The sequence below is a fragment of the Parasteatoda tepidariorum genome, chromosome 6 (genome assembly GCF_982258835.1).
Source record: "Parasteatoda tepidariorum strain Cologne lab strain chromosome 6, Ptep-v5.0, whole genome shotgun sequence".
Lineage (NCBI taxonomy): Eukaryota > Metazoa > Arthropoda > Arachnida > Araneae > Theridiidae > Parasteatoda > Parasteatoda tepidariorum.
In genome coordinates, this window is record NC_141760.1 from 82,114,602 (window position 1) to 82,134,310 (window position 19,709).

Genomic DNA, 19,709 nt, shown 5'->3' on the forward strand with positions numbered 1-19,709 from the left:
TTTTTCACCCTTCTTTTTCAATATTTTGTGAAATATTCAAGAAAAAGTTTTAAATTATTAAGTAAACAGAATCCTACCATTTATAACTATTAATAAATAATTCATTTCTGTTGAAAAATGTGTTGAAATTTCTCTAGATGCTAGTCACAATGCATTACTTGGAGAAAATGTCAAAAATATTTTAAATTTTTAGCAAAAAGTTTCGACTATCAATAAATTATAACGAATACACACAACCAATTCAAAAAATTTACCCAATGCCTAAATTTTATATTTTTTTTTTTTTTTAGAATATCAAATAATATAGAAAAACAAAAACAAATTGCAATGGAAAAAAAAAATTCTTTTTAGAAAAAACAAAGATAAGCAAATAAATACCTTGATTAAATATTTTGATAGAAAAAAAAATTATCAATCTTCTACTTACTAAAACACTAATTTTCCCAGCTTTGAAATCACATATTGTTGAGTCTCGATCAAACTGGTCTATACCACCATGCAGAGCCATACAATTGTAAGAGGCTTTAATGAGATCCTTTAACAACATATCAGCATTTTCTTGTTTATCTACAAACACAAGTGCACTTCCCTGCTCTTGATAGTATCCTAAAAGTTCTAAAAGTTTCAAAAATTTCCCATCCTCCTCTATAACCACAGCATGTTGCTCAACCTCTTTGCAAACGACGCTGCGACCACCCACTTGCACCTCAACTGGCTTCGTTAAAATGCGACGCGCCAATGCTTCCATTTGTCGAGGAAAGGTTGCTGAAAACAGAACCGTTTGTCTGTCGGGTCGAGTGCTGTCTACTATTCTCATAACCTAAAAGGAATAACAGCACATTAAAACTTCGAATCAAATAATATTTTGCTGTTCATAAAAATGCATTAGAAAAATCAATTTTAAAAAAATTGCATATTTCTGAACATAAGCCCAGATTTTTTGAAAAATTTTTGAAAGATAAAATAGGAAGATTCACTTATAGTCAGTGGAATTCGCTAACATTACAAAATTCCATATGGACTCAAAAAATAATTATAAATTGACTGAGCATTAACAATAGATTGTTAAATATCATGATATGGTACAAAAAAATACACAACATAATAGTTGAAATAAAATGCCTGAAAATAACATAACATGAATAGGAAATGAATCTATTTTTTTAATCTGCATGCTCACCAACATTTGGTTAAGTGAATATAATACAAAAAAGTCACATCAAAGAAATAGACTTAAAAGGCTGGGGTAGTGCAAGAGGAAAGTTAAAAATGTTACCCACAAAGATAGCATGTCTTATTTTTTTATGTTGGCTTATATATGGGTTTTGAATTTTAGGTCCAAAAAAAAAACACTCAGTTTATGCACTGATATGCTGGCATTCCAAATTATACCATACATTTTTATTAAAAAAAATAATAGCTTTGCAATTAAAAAAGATTATATTGATACAGCATAATTTGAATTGCATGGATGGCCAACCTATAGCGGAGTTTTAACAATGTCACGCCAAGCCGTCTTGAAAATTCACAAAATATCACTTTTTTCAAATCCTTATAAACCTGCTCTGTATGAGACAGGATATATAACAGCACCAAAAACAACACTGCTGGTTTACAATATAATTATGAGGTAAGTCAGCCAAAAGCATAGTCGAAAGACATTGTAGGTTTAGGTCATAATTTATATATAAGAATGTTTTCCATTATGAATATAATAAAATCAAAATGTTATTTGACATGAACTGATATGCATTTAAGACACTTAATTTTGATAGCAAATTTAAGAATTGAACCTAATACTAATATAGATGACTAGGTAAAAAAACATAGCAAGTTAGACTGTTTAACAATTACTGAATTAAATATTTCTAGTTACTTTATACATAACCTTTAAAAATGTTTACTAACAATAAAATCTAAGTTTTAGTTTTATTTAATTCATAATCATATTTTTTTAAATATCCACACTACAGTCTCACAAATTGAAAAAATGCACTATTTGCTTCAAAATGCTTCCAATTTTTTTTTTTCAATATTGTTGGAAAAGTTGGAAGTGGCATGGATGATTTTTTTCGACAGATAGTATAACTATTCTCAGAAATGTTGGCCCTCTATGGTTGAAAGAGTTAAACAATTGAGAGGTTTGTTTCAAGAAAGTAAGTACCAATTATTCACAAATTGTTGCCCAGAAAAGAAATAAAAAAAGTTTTACATAGGTTTTCCCACACTATTTACCTCATAGAATATTACTTTTTTTCCAGTTTATTGTTGCACAAATTGTAAATGAAATGCATTTTAAAAAATTTTGAAAGATTTGAACTTAACTAGTTCTAGCACTAAGCCTCTCAATTCAAAATGTACTAATATTTATTATGTATAATTATATTGTATTGGAAATTATATATTTATTAATACAAAAACATCTCATCTATTACCTATTAAAAAATAGGAAAAGTTTTAAATATTGGTGCCTCGCAAGTCCAACCAATTCCTCTTTTAAAAAATTCTGTTATAATAGTAAAAAAACATTTCACAATATGTAAATTGAGGTTTGGAATATGTAAAAAAAAAAAAAGAGTGTTAGATGAAGTAATATACTAAAGACTTATGAGAATCAAATTTGATATGTCGCTCAAACTTAATTTTTTTTTTCCTTTTCTTCTTTTTGAAAGGTGTTTGACAATGATTTACGCTGCCTGCCTCAAATTATCATTTCACAGCTATAGCTCGTAAGATAAGCCATAAAAAAATCTTTAATAAATAAAAAAGAGTATTGGCCGAATAAAAATAGATTCCAAAAGACTACTTAAAATCAATTTTTATGGACAACTCAAATTTAATTACATACTTATTTTTTATTCATTTTTTAGGGGACTCAACAGAATTTGATTTACACTGCCTTCCTTGATTTGTAAGTTGTTTTACACTATTGGTATGTAAGATAATAAAATAATAAAATAAGATAATAAAAATTTTTAATTAAAATAATTAATTAAAACTTTGGTATATAGTAAACACTACTTAGAACCAATATTTTTTTTTTCCATTCTTCTTTTTGGAGAAGCTTAACAGGATTTTTTTTACACTGCTTGTTTTTTTAAAATTTTATTTCACAACAATAGTTGGTAAATGTAATTTCACAACAATAGTATATAACAGGGATGAGAGTAGTCAGAAAGTAAAAAAGAGGAAATCCAAATATATATATATATATATATGTGACAAAAAAGTGTGATTTTTAAACTTGTAAACCATGTGAATATAAATCCCGATATGAGACTTTTAAATCACGTAATATGAAACTCTACATCGAATTTAAAAAATGCGAAAATACAAATCATGATTTTTTAATTTTTTGATAACGATGCATAATTTTTAAATCGCGCGACATTACAACCACAAAAACGAATCACAATATTGGATTTTAAGCTCGCGTGAATACGAATTGCTACATAGGGCTTTAAAAGCTCGTAAATACAAATCGCGATATTGATTTTTTAAATCTCGTAAGTAAGAATCGCAATGTACAATATTTAAATCGCCTGAATAAGAATCGCAACGTTAAACTTTTAAATCAGGTAAATACGAAAATTGAGATTTGATAATAAAATCGCAATTTTAAAAATGCATAAATACAAAACACGATATTGGATTTTTAAATGTCGTAAATAAGAATCATAATATACAATATTTAAATAGTGTAAATAAGAATCGCAATGTGCAACTTTTAAATCAGGTAAATACAAAAATCGATGATTGATATTAAAATCGCGTGAATAAAAATCGAGATATTTGCAGAGTCTGGACTTGTGATTTCTAAAAGGTTTGTTTGTATTGTTTTTGCTTAGACATAATAAATAAAAATTTACAAGATTAACTGAATGAGCAAATAAATATTTTCACCGCAAATCCACCACTATTTTTTTCCTCTTTTTTTGTTTGTTTTCATGCCAGAATACAAGAAGCAGCAACGTCTGAATTACGAAAATACGAGCTATCCAGCCGACGGATAAAAAATATGGAAAATCTTATTTTCTGTGCGTGAAATTGGAGAAAATAGCTAAAATAAGTAAAAATGCGGAAGGGTTAGCAGCTAGGGAGTAGATTGAATTTTCTGTTTATCTTTGAAAATCGTAAATAAATATAATTATTTTACTTCAATGACTGAATTTAAAAAAAAAAAAAAAACGGGATATTTATTAAAAAAAACGAAACTTTTAGAGAATCGGAGTTTTTGATAAAAAGGCTGAAATTCGAGTGACAAAAAAATCTCATCCCTGTATAAAGGTCAACCAGTTTTATCCCAAGGAAATGATTTTTAGAGAAACTTCAGTGGGAGGAAAAGGCACTTCAATAATTTCCCTCCGCGGAAAATTAAATTCCTCATAAAATATTTTAACTTGTGCAAAAAAAAATTTCAGCGGAAATTAGCAGGAAAAATGAAAAAATCTGAAAAAAAGCGGAAATCCGCGAATCCGCAGAAGAATCTCATCCCTGATATAAATTGTGTATATTTGAACAAATTTCTTAATTTCATTTACAAGAACAGGGATGCACAACCATTTTCAAGCAATGAGCCATAAAGACTAAAAAATATAGTATTGGGGGCCCAACATTAACATAATGCTACAATAATAAAAATGAGGGGAATATTTAGATTTTGTTTCAAAGTAATATGACTAAGTTACAACACATGCATAAATAATCTTTTTCTCATGTGCAGGATAATTAAATAAATTTAAAGAAATATACTTATCATATTACGAAGCAAATTATAAATTTATAGTCATAGAACAAAAAAGGTAGTTTAAATTTACATTCACTCTAAAAGTTAAGTTTCACTATTATTCAGAAAAAAAATTTGTTACTAATACAATATCAGATTAATGGGCAAATTTCTTAGAATATTTTTTCTACACTTTACCATTGATTCAGCTTAAAGTTTTACATTACCTGAGGTTCAAAACCCATATCAAACATCCGATCTGCTTCATCCAAGACTATATATGTACAGCGTTTCAGATTCGTAACACGCCCTGCAGATAAATAAAACTTATTCAGTCAAAAATTCCATTTTAATACATATTTGTTAAATAAATATAATGAATTAAGAGCATACCACTGTTGGCCGCCAGCATATCAATCATGCGACCGGGAGTACAAACTATAACTTCAGCTCCTCTTTTCAACTCTGCTATTTGTTCCGAGATACCAGTACCACCATACACACAAACTACTCTCAAGGAGAGAGCTTTGGCAAACTTTTTGCATTCCTTCGTGATTTGCATAGCTAATTCTCTTGTTGGGGTCATTATCACAGCTGGAAAAAAATTATACTTTTACGACAATAAATAATGAAACAGTTTTGAAAATGCAATCAACAGAGAAAAACGTTTAATTTTTAAAAAAATTTTATAAATTTTTATTTTAAAAAGTATAAAATTTTTAATATCCAACTTTAATTTAAAGCAAATTTTTACAGCAAAAGTTAGCAATTAAGACTTACGTAGGTAGTTTTATACTTATGTAAGTACAGTAGAGAACCGATTATCCGGAATGATCGGGACCATCGCGATTCCGGATAACTGATTTTTCCGGTTTTCTGAATCGCTACAAAATGCCGTTTTTTTTAATGTTTATAAAACGAAACTAAAAAATTATTTTGAAATAGTTTTAGAAATAATAAAAAATTATAAATAATAATACACTTAAGTTTAAATAAGGAAAGAAATTATGAAATAAAAATTATATACAGGCTTATATATGTTATTAATGTTATTATTAACATTAATAACATATATAAGCTATTTGTGCTTATGTGAGATTCGTCTACAAACGGCTTTTGATCCGTCCTCTAAATCAGTTCTTTCTTCAACTCGATACGCCATACGCAATAAATAACAAAATGGGCTCAAAATCTTGCAGGGGAAAATATTTTTTTTAATGGAAGAAAGTTAATTTCCAGTTCCGAATTTCCTTCCCGGTTATCTGGTTTTCTGATTTCCGGATAAGAGGTTCTGCACTGTGGTAGATTAGAAAATACTTGTTTTCTTATTATGATTATTATACTGTCAAATAAAATATTTAACAATATAAATTTCAACAAGAAAAAATGGAACTATTTTTATTTCAGAACAATACAAAAGTATTAAAACTTAAGAGTAAAAAAAAAATAAACAGCAAAAATTCCAAACAATAATAAAATTTACATTCTTTTTTAAGTAATGAAAAACTTTAACACTTTTAAGACTAAATCGTTCAGAGATACAAAATGATATCAGCATTTTCATATTGTGCTTTATTAATAAAAATCCTATAAAATTTTTGACAGTACAATTTTTAGTTCAGAATACGGCAAAAGTACTTAGAGGAAAAACTTAGTAACAAACTAAACTTAAGAGAGAAAAAATTGACCATCAAAAAGTGCCTGCCAATGATAAAATTTACATTGTTTCTTAACTAAAAATGTTTTTTAAAAATACAGATTATGAAAAACTTTAACACTTTTAATTTTAAAATTAAATTATTTAGAGAAAAAATTACATCAGCATTTTCATATTGTGCTTTTTAACAAGAATGCTAATTATTGTGTAAGCTTATGCTCAAACAAAAATTTGACATGAATTATAAAAATATATATAGAAAAAGCAAATATACAAAAAATAAATATATGTTAACCAATACTAAATCATTCAGAGATACAAATGATGTCAGCATTTTCATATTGTGCTTTTTAACAAAAATGCTAATTATTGTGCAAGCTTTTGATAAAACAAACAAAAAATATGTATACATAAATTAATAAAAATTAATAACCTTAAATTAAAATTTTTAAAAAAATTAAGTAATTTTGAAAATTTTTATTTATGTTAAAACTTCATATTTTTATTCTGAAAAATAAATTATATTAAAAATTTTATCAACTAACTTAAGAAACTTCATATTTTATTAATAATTATGGATATAATTACCAGGATATGTACAGAAATACTCAATAGCTTTGAAAATTAAAGAAATTATCTCAAAAAATTATCAAATCAATTTTTTTCATTTAAAAAGTTTTAAAGAATTAGATTATAAAGTATTCCAAACCTTTTATTCCTAAAATTATAAGCATCCATATTCACTAACTAAGGTTACTGTCAGAGCATCTTTAGATATGAGATTTGTCCCCCCGATTTTATTTTTTAAAAAAAAGGAAAATGAAAAAAAAAGAATTATTTATTTAAATGCGAAATTTATAGAAAGAAAATTTGCAGTCATATTATGAAAAATTATTAAAACTATTAACATAAATAAATATATAAAAGATCATTTAATCTTTAAATTATTAAGATAAAGATTGTAAAAAAATATTAATATGAGAGCAAAAAGTTTTTTAAAAAATTATTAATAAGAGAAGAACATTATAAAAAAATAAAAAAAATTCACTTATTACCAATAGGGCCATCTTCAGACTCTAATGTAGGTTGATCTAAAATATGACGAAACATTGGTAACAAGAAGGCTAATGTTTTACCAGAACCTGTTTTTGCAATCCCAATCATATCTCTACCAGACATGACACATGGTATAGCTTGGGCTTGAATTGGAGTCGGTTTCTCATAGTTATGTCTATAAATAAAATAAATTATATAACCCTCAATAAGCATAGGAATTTATAGTTCGTTCACCAGGAGTTGGCACTTGGCTCCAGTGGCGTATGCAAGGGAGGGGTTTAGGGGTTTAAACACCCCCCTTGAGCTCAGACAAAATGGCAAAAATAAAAATTTTAGTAGAAATTATGCGAGCTATTATTTTTTAAGACTATATATTTTTATTTGCCTTATGCTTATTTTTTTTCTCACGCTATTTCTCAGAGTACTGAAAAAACATTTACTATAATAGGGTTGTACTTTTGAAACCAAATTCACGTGATACTGTTACGGACTGGTTCCTTTCTGTCCTGCCAGTATAGTTTTCGAGACTGGCTGTCATTCGCGAGGTCTTTACGCGATGATTCTGGAATCCTAGACGTTCTGTCATCTTTGAGACAATTCGAGAATTTTGGAGATGCGATGAAATATTATATAAAAGGGGGAACGGAGTACAGTGGAGTTAGTTAGTCAGACTAAGAGTTATCTCTGCCGCTTGTCTTTTGGAGCTTGTCGCTAGATCTGTTTTATTTTGTCTTAACAAAAAGTCCATTCAATCGCCGAACCCGTCGTCGCCACTATTTCGACTAGTGAAGAAATCAGTAACAATACCATTGGAGATATTGTGCTCGTTGAAGTTATTCATTCCAGCTCGAAACTTTGAGATCGTACCATAGCGGATATTTCTGTGCCAATATATATATATATATATATATATATATATATATATATATATATATATATATATATATATATATATATATATATATATATATATATATATATATATATATATATATATATATATATATATATATATATATATATATTTGCTGTTCTTGGATCTTTAGGATGTGAAAACGCAAGAATTTAACAATTTTTAATTATTTTGAGAAAAAATTACGACCTGAAATCAGTGAGGTGACAGCATATAGTACCAATGTAAGTTTTTCTGTTGTACAGAATGTGATATTTCCGTTGAGGAAAACGTTTCTAGCATAACAAAATCTCATGAATGTGAAAGTGGCCCTCAAAATGTTACTTCCCACCCATACGACTTTTGACTTTTTTCAGAAGATATTACATTATGTTCTTAAACTTAAGAAATCAAATCAAAATTTAACTAAACAATGTTATCTAAATAAAAAGTCAAAATTGTCTAGCTGCCTAAATTAGGGAAATGATAGTGCTTTATTACAGACTCGAATTTCTTTTAGTAGTTTCAGAAAATTATGAACACTCCCCTTGAAAAAATTCTGCGTACGCCACTGCTTGGCTCCACCTCCTCAGGCGCTAAGTTCATTTCAGCGGAGGAGTAAGAGAAACATTTCCGTGCTTGAAATTGAGGCTAACCTTAACGTGCGGCAAACACAAACAGTGAATTCTTTTTCAGTCACTTACTTTGCTTTGTCATCTGCTATTAAACTTTTCACTAGCTAATTAAATATACTATAAATTTAAAATCCGCTGTTTTACAGCAAAATGTCTCAAAAAAAGACAAACTATAAAGATTGCCAAATAGCTACCTTCCTTGTTCAGGATTGTTCACATCCTTCTCCCAAAAATAGTATCGTTGGACACCACGCGATGAAGGCGGAGTCAAGTGCCAACTCCTGGTGAATGATCTATAGCTACATTCACTAGTACTGATAAAAAAAATTAAAAAGTCTTACTTTTTTAGTACTTCCATAACTTTTTTACTCACACCACACTGAGCCCAATTTTTAATAGGCTTAGGACAACCTTTTCCCTTAACTTTGATTCCTTCCAGTTCATCTCTCAAGGTTTCAACTTCTGAAAATAATAAATATATACATTTATGTATATTAGTCTTATAATAAGAAAAAGGTATGCAGATACCAGAGTTAAAAAAGTCTCTAAATTTTTTAATGACTTGTTGTACATGTAAACTACAATTTACATGCCAGTATGAAACTTTTAAATGGCCAAACATTTTAACAAAAAATATTTACAGAGAAAAAGAAATAACCAAGTTTTCCAATGAATTTAAGAAAATAACCAATTTAAGAAGGAAAAAAAAAAACTAATATTAAACTTATCACTAAATAATCTTTGTAACTTTCTAGATAGACAAAGCAAAATTTCAAAAGAATATTAAGAGGAATTGAATTATAAAAGAAACTTTACATATTAAAAAAATAACTTGCTCTAAAATTGTAAAATTTTATAAAAAATTTGAACTGATCTCAAGTAAGAGTATAGAGTTTAATGTCATTTTTGTGTTTTGCTTTTGCAATACATAATAATGGGGTCATACTTATTATTAATGGAATAAACTTGAGTAGGAAGATAAAAAAAAAAGAATAAAGCAACTTAGGATCATAAATTTTTATTTTCAAAAATTTCAAAAGAATATTAAGAGGAATTGAATTATAAAAGAAACTTTACATATTAAAAAAATAACTTGCTCTAAAATTGTAAAATTTTATAAAAAATTTGAACTGATCTCAAGTAAGAGTATAGAGTTTAATGTCATTTTTGTGTTTTGCTTTTGCAATACATAATAATGGGGTCATACTTATTATTAATGGAATAAACTTGAGTAGGAAGATAAAAAAAAAGAATAAAGCAACTTAGGATCATAAATTTTTATTTTCAAAAATTTCAAAAGAATATTAAGAGGAATTGAATTATAAAAGAAACTTTACATATTAAAAAAATAACTTGCTCTAAAATTGTTAAATTTTATAAAAAATTTGAACTGATCTCAAGTACGAGTATTGAGTTTGATGTCATTTTTGTGTTTTGCTTTCACAGTACATAATAATTGGGTCATACTTATTATTAATGAAAATAAACTTGAGTAGGGAGATAAAAAAGAATAAGCTAACTTAGGATGATAAATTTTTATTTCTATAATTCAATTCAGAAACATTTAGGTCATTTTAAAAATAATTTGGTTTGTTTGTTTTTTTCCCTTGAACTTTGGCACTGTTTATCTGACCCATCCTGCATTTTTGTCAATTTTCATCAAAATTTAAAGGATTATGTTTACAGGATAAAATTCAAAATCCTATAAATACAGGACAAAAAAAAAATCTATATAAGCATAGTTGTTTTTCCAAAGAATTAAGCAGAGGTAAAGAATTAGCAAGAATTAAATGAAGATTAAAAACCTCTTTCTCAATATCTGAAAGGCATTTGTGAGTATCTTGAATAACAGCACAAAATAGCCATATCACAGCTGTTAACACCCTGATCAACATGAAGAAAATTACTAATACTACATCTGATTTGAACAAAATTAGAAATGATTGATAAACGCTTGCCATTAAGAAAAAAAACCATAGAGCATAACCACAGAGAGTGATTAAGAAAAAGCGCACAGAGTAAACACATCTCTATAATGAGTTGGAATAAATCTTGGCCACAGTGGTTTGTTCTGTTTTTCATCTTTATTTTTAATTTAAGTTTTATTTTTTTATTTACTTTTACCACCATTGGCTGAAGTGGTTTTTCTAGTTTCTTTTTTTACCTTTATTTTTCATAGACAAATTTATGTTTTATGTAATATTTCAGAAGCAATTTTGTTTCTTCTCATTCATATCTGTCAAGTGTTGAGAATAGGCGTCTACGTTAGAGCGTTTGAACATGCCAACTTTTATTTTTGAAGCCAATGAAGTTTTTAATTAAGTAATATCTCACAGTTCTTTGGATATTTACTTAATAATTTATGCTTATTTACAACAAATTTATTTTTAAATGTAATCTATATTGCAAATTTGGAATTTTTAGAAAGCATAATTTACACTTATATACAGAATAGTTTAGGAGGGAAAATGAACAAACCTTCCATAGTCATTTTGGCTAACTCAGGCACTTCGACGTAAAAGTTTTTTCTGAATGGCTGGTAAGTTACGTCTTCTTTGGTAACAGTTAACAATTTTTTAGCTTTATTCCCACCCTGAAGATTGGACATTGCATTCTGAAGTTCATCTGTTTCCTCTTCAGAGGAATACTGAAATAAAAAAGAAAGAATTTTAAAACAGTTGTTCCACAATTAACTGTAAGTCTCATTTCATTAACATAAAAAAGATAATGGTTTAAAACTATTTCTCAGTATTGTGCCTGCTTTTTTAATAGATAGAAAATTATATGATGGGATACTTCATTAACAAAAGAACAAAAAATCATTTGCTGTAATCAACATAAAATTTATAAAACTAATTTAATCCTTATTTTTTTAAAAAAAAGATGGCTACTAATTTAATTTGGGCAAAAACAACTAGTTTCACCCTATGTTATTCAATAAACAAACCTATAGAATAAAATTTTTTACAATTAGCTCAATGGCAACAGTAAAATGAATTTACCTTTTTCAATTTCTCTGTTTAAGTCTCTATGATTAAGGCAATTATGAGTAGGTTACATAATAAAAGAAAATTAACATAACAATCAGCATTTAAAATATAATGATCCTATGCTAAATTAAACTAACTAAACTTTTAACAAAAAGTTAAAAAAAAAACATACATTTATATTTCAGCATAAAAATATTCAAACAATGTTTTGTGAAACCACTAAAGTGATTTTTCAAAGCATACCTCTAAGGCATCTTGGTCTTGCTCCATCAACTCTCCTTTGGATTTTGCATCTTTCTTCTTCGCCATCCCAACAATCATTGTCACTCTTCCACCTGCTTTATCCTAAAGAAAGTATAGACTATGATTAAATATTTTAAAACATATAAGGGGTTTATGAAGTAATGTCAGTGTCTCAATCAAAAAACATCTATGAATCTGATTAGTACACGCATTAAAAAGTTTCAACATGCACTCTTCCTGTGTCGATACATTTATTGAAGCGAGGATTATAGGCATTGGAGGATTCGTTACAGAAAGTTCTTTGGAGCCTTTTACAGAATCAATGTGAAAACAGATTTTGATGTGAGTAATAATTAGACGGGTTAAACAACAAATTTAAGTAAACAAAATAAGTACTAAAGTAATGTCTCGGACACGCCATTCCCATGCCTAAAACAAAAGTTAACAGTTCTGGTACCTTTTTCCCTCTCAGTACCTTTTTCCCTTTTCCTTCTCCTTTTCAATCAGAATTTTTGCTTTTGCTCTGAATCTCACTATGCAATTTTGTCAATTGTACTGAAATAATATTCTTTCATGAATACTAAAGTACAGAAACAAGTATTAGTCTGTCAAGAGTCACTTCAAGACTTTAAAACGGCTTTTGGTCCAAGAAGCGGGTCACAAGCAAGTTTCCAACCAATCCAATTATCTAGATTATTGGGGTTGTTGCCATTAAATGGACGTTCTGATGATATTCAGTCATACACTTCAAATTTTTGTTGTAGGAGGTCGTTGAAGGTATTCAAGAATGAGCTGCAAGAACTCAGTCCTTCGGATTTTTAAAAAAATGGTTTGTGTTGATGCATGCATAGTATTCTGATAATTAACATCATCTAACACCATCTGATAATTAACACACATAATTAACACCAAATAGCAGCTTGACCAGGAGACAAAAACAAGTCTTAAAAAATGCCAATCCTTACTGTCCAGATAGTTAGAGATAATTGAATCACCAAGTGTGCATTTAAAATTATTCCTTTCTGTAGCTCATCTGAGTAAGCTGCAATGTGTATATTTGCTTCCCAATAAAATCACTGACATTACTTTAAGGAAAAAACCCTTTATAATTAGAAAATCTAACAAACGGTTGAAAAATGTAGGCTCAGAATATTAAATTGTGTAAAAACTTAAAAACTATTACCTCACCATCTTCTTTTTTCAGATTAGCTGGTCGTAACTGTTTCACTTCTTCTTGTATACCCTAAAAAAATGAATAGTTAAATTGTTAATAATCCAAACTTTTGAAGAAGGACCACATAAAGATGTTTTACTAACTTAAGAGTCATATGTTCACACTTTAAAAAATATATATAAAGCGAATGATGGAAATAGGAAGATCAATAAAACAAGTAAATAAATCAGTTAAAAATATAATTTTCATTTTATCAAAATATAAGTAACTAAATTATTACCTGCATGAAAGCATCCAAAGGATCAACATCATCTTCAGGCACTTCCATTTTTTCTTGCTCCTCTTGTTTAATTTCTTTCTTTTCTGGTTTCTCATCACTTTCAGGTTTTTCAGTCTCTACAGGAGGAGGAGGAAGATCTTCATCATCATCATCTTCTAAAGTCCATTTCTTAACAGAAGGCAACACTATATTAGTAGTAGGGTTAGCAACACCGTCGGCAATCTCTTTCTTTTTACGTTCTGCTCTCCACTTCTCAATTCGTTCTCGCCGCTTTTGCATTTCCAATTCAAGCTGTTTATTTTGTGCCTCCTATTAAAAAATAATTTTTGAACAATACTTTAAATTAAAAAAAAGTTGATTTTTGAGAATACGCTATTCTGTTGCTCAATAGAATTAGACTTTTCAGTCATCTTTTAAGTAACAAACTATTTTACAGCAAAAGATTGTATGTTGAGCAAATTATATTTACAAGCTCATTTTATCAAATTTCTTACATAAAATATGCAGAGTTTACCTACACTTTATAATAGCCTTAAAGATATTCATCGTAATAATATTTAATTTTTATTCACAAAACATATTGAGTAAAAAAAATAATTGTCTTAAACAGCATTTAAGACACTTTTGTCTTGAACAAACTTCACATTGTTAAAAGAAGTTAAGATTATAAATTTAATACCTTATCCAATAATTCAAATTTTAACTCGCCAAGATCTTCAACTTTCTCATCTTCTTTCCGTTTATCTTCTTTATCCTTCTTCGACGAGCGATCTCTGGAACTGCGCCGATCCCGTCTATCTCGACTACGGCTTCTTTCACGACGATCACGTGATCGAGACCTTCTATCTCTGCCACGAGAACGTGAGCGGCGTCTACGATCCCTTTCCCTATCTCTTGACCTACTTCTAGACCTGAAACAGAAAGCCATATTTTAAAAACTAATCATGCATAATTGTGGGTATTAATGTCCCTGGCCTACAAAGGGTTGCTGTAGAAATGTTTTACTTAAATTTAAAAACTTTTTGGGGCTTGGAGTTTCTTGTGCCTTGTACAAAACCTAGGGTCAACTACACTCCCACAAGTTTTAATGTCTCTTCCACTTTGCATAGTGATGGCAATCATGCATATGATTAATTTTAAAAAAATTTTAAATTGCAAAAATATAAATTTTATTGAAAAATTTTGAAAATTTGGAAGTTTGATTTTTTTGGGCAGAGTTGGCAGCTATGAATTATGTGAACAATACTAGTTACCTTCGTCAAGTACTAAAATAGTAGTAGACAAAAAAAGTATTCTTAAAATGCACTTTTTAGCACTCTTGCAATATGAGTTGTAGTACAAAACAATAAACAAGAAATGAAGATTAAATTCCAAAATCAAAAACTGATATTTAAAAAAGAAAATATCTGCAACACACTATTAAACTTTTGTAAGGGAACACATCAACTCCCCTGAATTACAAGAAACTAAATATAAAAAATAAAGTCTTTTATATTCAGTTCCTGAATAAAAAGCTTACCTAAAAAGAACTGTTTATTCAAAGTGTGTGAAGTGTTAGTGATATTTATCATCGTAATGTTGTGAAGTAATTTATATAGAACTCTGATGAAAACACTGCTCTTTCAATGAAACTACTGACATATTTTGTGTGTCGATGGGAATCCCGATTTTTTTGTACATGTTGTGGATGGTTTTTATATTTTAGTCTCATTATCATAATACTAATATAGTTGCTTCATCATGTTAAAATTTCCTTTTATGTAAACATTGGTACCTGCTTTCTTATATAGGAAACATATACATACCTTCGACGCTCTCGTGAGCGGGAACGTCTGAATCTTTCTGGTGTTCTTGATCTTCTATCACGACTTCTAGGTCTTCGATCCCTGCTTCGACTTCGCCTTCTGCGAACCCTGTCTAAACTACCAGAAGAGCTACGAGACCTACTTCGAGATCGCCTGCGATATCTGCTGCAATTAAGAAAAAATTGAACATCAAAATTTCACCTATTATAAAGTAATATTTTCTAAAACCGTAAAAACATAAAACCTAATGAAACTATCTTATGCACATCTGAAAACTTAAAATTTAAACACGCATGCCAGATATTGAGAAGTCATATAAGCTGTAGCTTAACCAAAAAAATTTCTTTTTAAATTTATGTGAACTGAATAACTAGTAACTGATGATTTCAGAAAGTAAATATTTTACCTGAATGATATTAAAAGTGCTGTTTTTATTTTTTAAAAATTAAATAAAGACAAATATAAGTAAAACATACACTCAATACAAATGCCTGAAACCACCTGATAGTATTTTAAAAACAAATTTATTAAGGTGTAGTGTATCCAATGCAAACGATGAAACTCTTCACTCGTTTTAAAAAATTATATCTTTTAATGTAAAGTAATAAATTTAAAAAAATTCACACATTCTTTAATAAAAATTTATTTGAGTAATTCTTTTACTCTTGAAAATTAATGACTCAGTTTGAGGGATTGATATAACAGTTTTAAAAACTTTTTTATTTCATTTCCCTGTCAACTAATTCTTCAAAGTTTGTTTCAATAAAAAAGAACAGAATTAGATTTTGATTTTATTGATGTGGCTGAATATTTTTTCTAGGTCACATCGCTACAACGAATTATTGAACAATGCTTTTCATTGTTGAGGTGTCCATTGATAAATTATAATATTCTTCTTCTTTTTGGGCACTACAGCCTATGACATGCCAAGGCCATCCCTATAAGTTTTAGCCATCTTGATCTATAATATATGTATATGATCTATAATATATGTAAATATTACACACATAGCAGTTTATTTATAAATTTAACATTTATAAAACATAGAGACCACTGTGAAATTATAGTGTGATGCACCCTATTCAGAAGTTAAGTGGTAGCTGATGATCTAGACATGGGTGCGACCTCACAGCATAAATTGATAAATTCTTAACAACCACTAACATTCACTGGGACAACAACAGATAGTACTTCTTTTGTTACTGACTTTACATTATTTTATCAAAAGAATGAAAAAATCCTAAAGCTAGCTATTTTTTCTCAACTTTATTTTAGCACGAATTAAGATATTAGGCTTAAAAGAGACATCATCCATATACACATTGTTACAAATTTTATAGGTGTTCATCAACTATTTCAAAAAACTTTAAACCAAAAAGGTTCTAAAAAAGAATTACCGATAACCTAAACACACTCGAACTACAATTTCTCATCTGCGAGAAAGAGTTTTGTGGCTGTATGTAAAGTGTGTCCAGATCCTCAAATTCGTAGTTATTTTGAATAAGCCTGAGAAAATACTAATGTTGACCTGAGATTGGACATAAGAGTTGACAGGTCTGATATTTACAGGAATATAAAAAGTTAAAGTTTTTTTTAAAAAATTAGCTGTACAACATATCAGTATGAAATAATTTAGTCTTTTCAGATAATAAAAAAATATAGTATATTATTTCCTGCTAAAACCTAGATTTGGCAGTTGGATGTAGATTTTTCAGCATTTGTTAACTTTTCTATGGTATTTTAAAACTAATTTTTATAATCCTGAGTTTTTCCTGAAGCATAACAAAGTTTTAAATGTAAACCAATAGTGAAATTAAGACAAAATAACACTACTTTATGACACACTGGAATTGCACAATAGAATATTAGCAATGGCCTGGAAAACATCCCAGAGGATGATCTAAGGACATGTCATCTCAATTTTGATCATCTGTGGAAAGGATGGCTCTCCTGCTTTAGTAGTGCAACAATCTGTGCACAAAGTATAACATTTCATGATAGATTAGTTTAGAGGACCACTACAACACAGGTACATGATCCTATAATAGAAAGATCAACTACCAATTTACTGACCACTGAAAGTGATGCTCAACTTTGGTGATCTACTAGAAACTATGTCTTCTGCCTACTGTGGAACAAAGACTGAATATAACTCGTAAGTGCTGTTGTAGTTCATTTACGCTGCACTAGAGCTGCACAATGGGCTATTGGCGACGGTCTGGGAAACATCCCTGAGGATGATCCGAAAACATACCATCACAATTTTGATCCTCTGCAGAGGGGATGGCACCCCCGCTTCGGTAGCCCAACGACCTGCACGCGAAGTCGAGCACTTTACGGTAGCACAGTTTAACAAGGACCAATACTGCACACCCTCGGTCCCTACGCAGACTGATCCAAGTGGTCACCCACCCGCACACTGATCGCAGCCAGTGATGCTTGACTTCGGTGATCTGCTGGGAACAGTGTCTTAACAATTAGTCCACTGCGGGACAACTGGTAAGTGCAAAAAATACATACAATTTTTCTTCAAATTATAATAATTTTAAACGTATTAGTAAAATTGGTACTTATCCATTTTACCAGTGCAAATGAAAAAACAGAAAATTCAACAAGCTTTTTTTTAATAAAAAAAAATTTAAATAATAAAATAGCTGAATGTATTTGTGCAAGCGAAATGATAAGTACTGTTTAACTTTAACAAAAGATTAAAATGTGTTCCATAACTTATTTGTAAAGCTTTTCTTTTCCTAAATCGTATATGTTTTAAATTATCAAATGTGAAACTAATCATTGTAAAATTGCTTCAAAATTCAAGGATCCAGTTAAATATTGTTACATTAGATATTAAAAAAAAATTATTTTAATAGAAAAAACTAAAATTGAACATAGAAATAACTAGAAATAAACGTTAATATACACTGCAATAACACAAGAAAAAAAATGACTAAAGAGACATTTAAATGTAATCCTTTAATACTAATTTGTAGTCACAAAAGGAACAATTCTTCAAAAATTTAGAATAATTACGTCAATGAAAAATATGAATTTAAATCAACACCAACCTGTCTCTCGCCATTACTTTGAAAAATTAACAAATTTATGGATGTATAAGCAGCTATTACTTAGATACTACATGGAAACATTTTTGGAAAAATTTCTTTTTTTTTTCTATTTAAATTAACTTTAACTTTTCTTTTAACACTAATTTAGTGTTGTTTACAAAAATTCATTCACTTTACTGGATACGGCTTCTCTTTTCACTTCGTTTCAAAAAAGCCACTACTTAACAACATATTTCTCTTTTTAGTAGCAATCAGTATTGTTTATAGAGGGCAGCAGCTTCCAAAATCTGAAGTTGAATCAAGACTAGTTTCCATGGTAACCCATGGATGCTATCGTTTTTATTATATTTCATAAATCGCATTTTCCTGACACATATGATTGCTTTTGAAGAATTTAACATACAGTAAGCAAAAATAAAAATGGAAGTCTTTGGATATTACTGTTCGAGACATATTTCAAAAGTCACGTTTTCGGACACAATACGGTGGTTTTCGAAGAATTCGTCGAACAGTGGTAAAAAATTAAAAAATAAAAAAGCGTACAATCCTGACTAACTTTCTATCTAATAATCGGATCTCCAAGATCTAGAACCCAATCTTAATGGCCGTAGGAGGTGATCTTAAATATGATAATATAGTGTCAACTAGATTTTAAGTAGCGCAATGAGATACAAAAGCGTATTATCTCTGAATGAAAGTAGCTTTTTTCAACGGATTTGGATTTCTGATCCCCGAAACATAGACGGTAGCCACATTATAAGAAATATGCTCCAAATAATTTGGTTAAGAGAGAGTTCCAAAGTTTTCAAGAAATTAATGTTAGTTTTACTTCTTGCGTATTTCGCCATATCTCGAGCACTTTTAAGGCCAATTGAAAACATTTTGCACACAATTAAAAAATTCCCTTATCTGAAAATTTATTTCACAGAAAAAATAATTTTTGAACATTATTAAAAAATAGTCGGAAAAATTTTGCATTGCAAGGTATACAAGTTTTTCATTATTTTGAAAAATTTAATTTTATTTAAGTCATATATTAAAAAGTCGATTGTTATTTTATTGAATAAAATAATAAAAATTAATGAATAATTATAAAAAGATTTAATTTTACTCGGAATTGCTTTAGATAAACGAATTTTATAATTGTGTGCTAAAATTTTTCAATTCGCTAATAAAATTCTCGAGA

The 19,709-nt window shown here is 28.7% G+C and overlaps 1 protein-coding gene across 2 annotated transcripts in view; it reads right to left on the bottom strand.

Moving 5' to 3' along the window:
* The window catches only part of Prp5 (pre-mRNA processing factor 5), a 29,176-nt gene extending 10,404 nt beyond the window's left edge, over positions 1-18,772 (bottom strand). The window contains exons 1-12 of one of the 2 annotated variants that reach the window (XM_016073834.4): positions 18,524-18,772; positions 15,459-15,623; positions 14,333-14,564; positions 13,654-13,962; positions 13,383-13,442; positions 12,200-12,301; positions 11,445-11,613; positions 9,308-9,428; positions 7,439-7,614; positions 5,120-5,320; positions 4,954-5,036; positions 428-820 (exon numbers count right to left, since the gene is read on the bottom strand). In XM_016073834.4, the coding sequence (XP_015929320.1) occupies positions 428-820; positions 4,954-5,036; positions 5,120-5,320; positions 7,439-7,614; positions 9,308-9,428; positions 11,445-11,613; positions 12,200-12,301; positions 13,383-13,442; positions 13,654-13,962; positions 14,333-14,564; positions 15,459-15,623; positions 18,524-18,537 (2,025 nt within the window). In that variant the 5' untranslated portion in view covers positions 18,538-18,772. The remainder of the gene's footprint in view (positions 1-427; positions 821-4,953; positions 5,037-5,119; positions 5,321-7,438; positions 7,615-9,307; positions 9,429-11,444; positions 11,614-12,199; positions 12,302-13,382; positions 13,443-13,653; positions 13,963-14,332; positions 14,565-15,458; positions 15,624-18,523) is intronic. The other variant, XM_016073835.4, reaches the window with a different exon arrangement.
* Between the last annotated feature and the right edge of the window lie 937 nt (positions 18,773-19,709).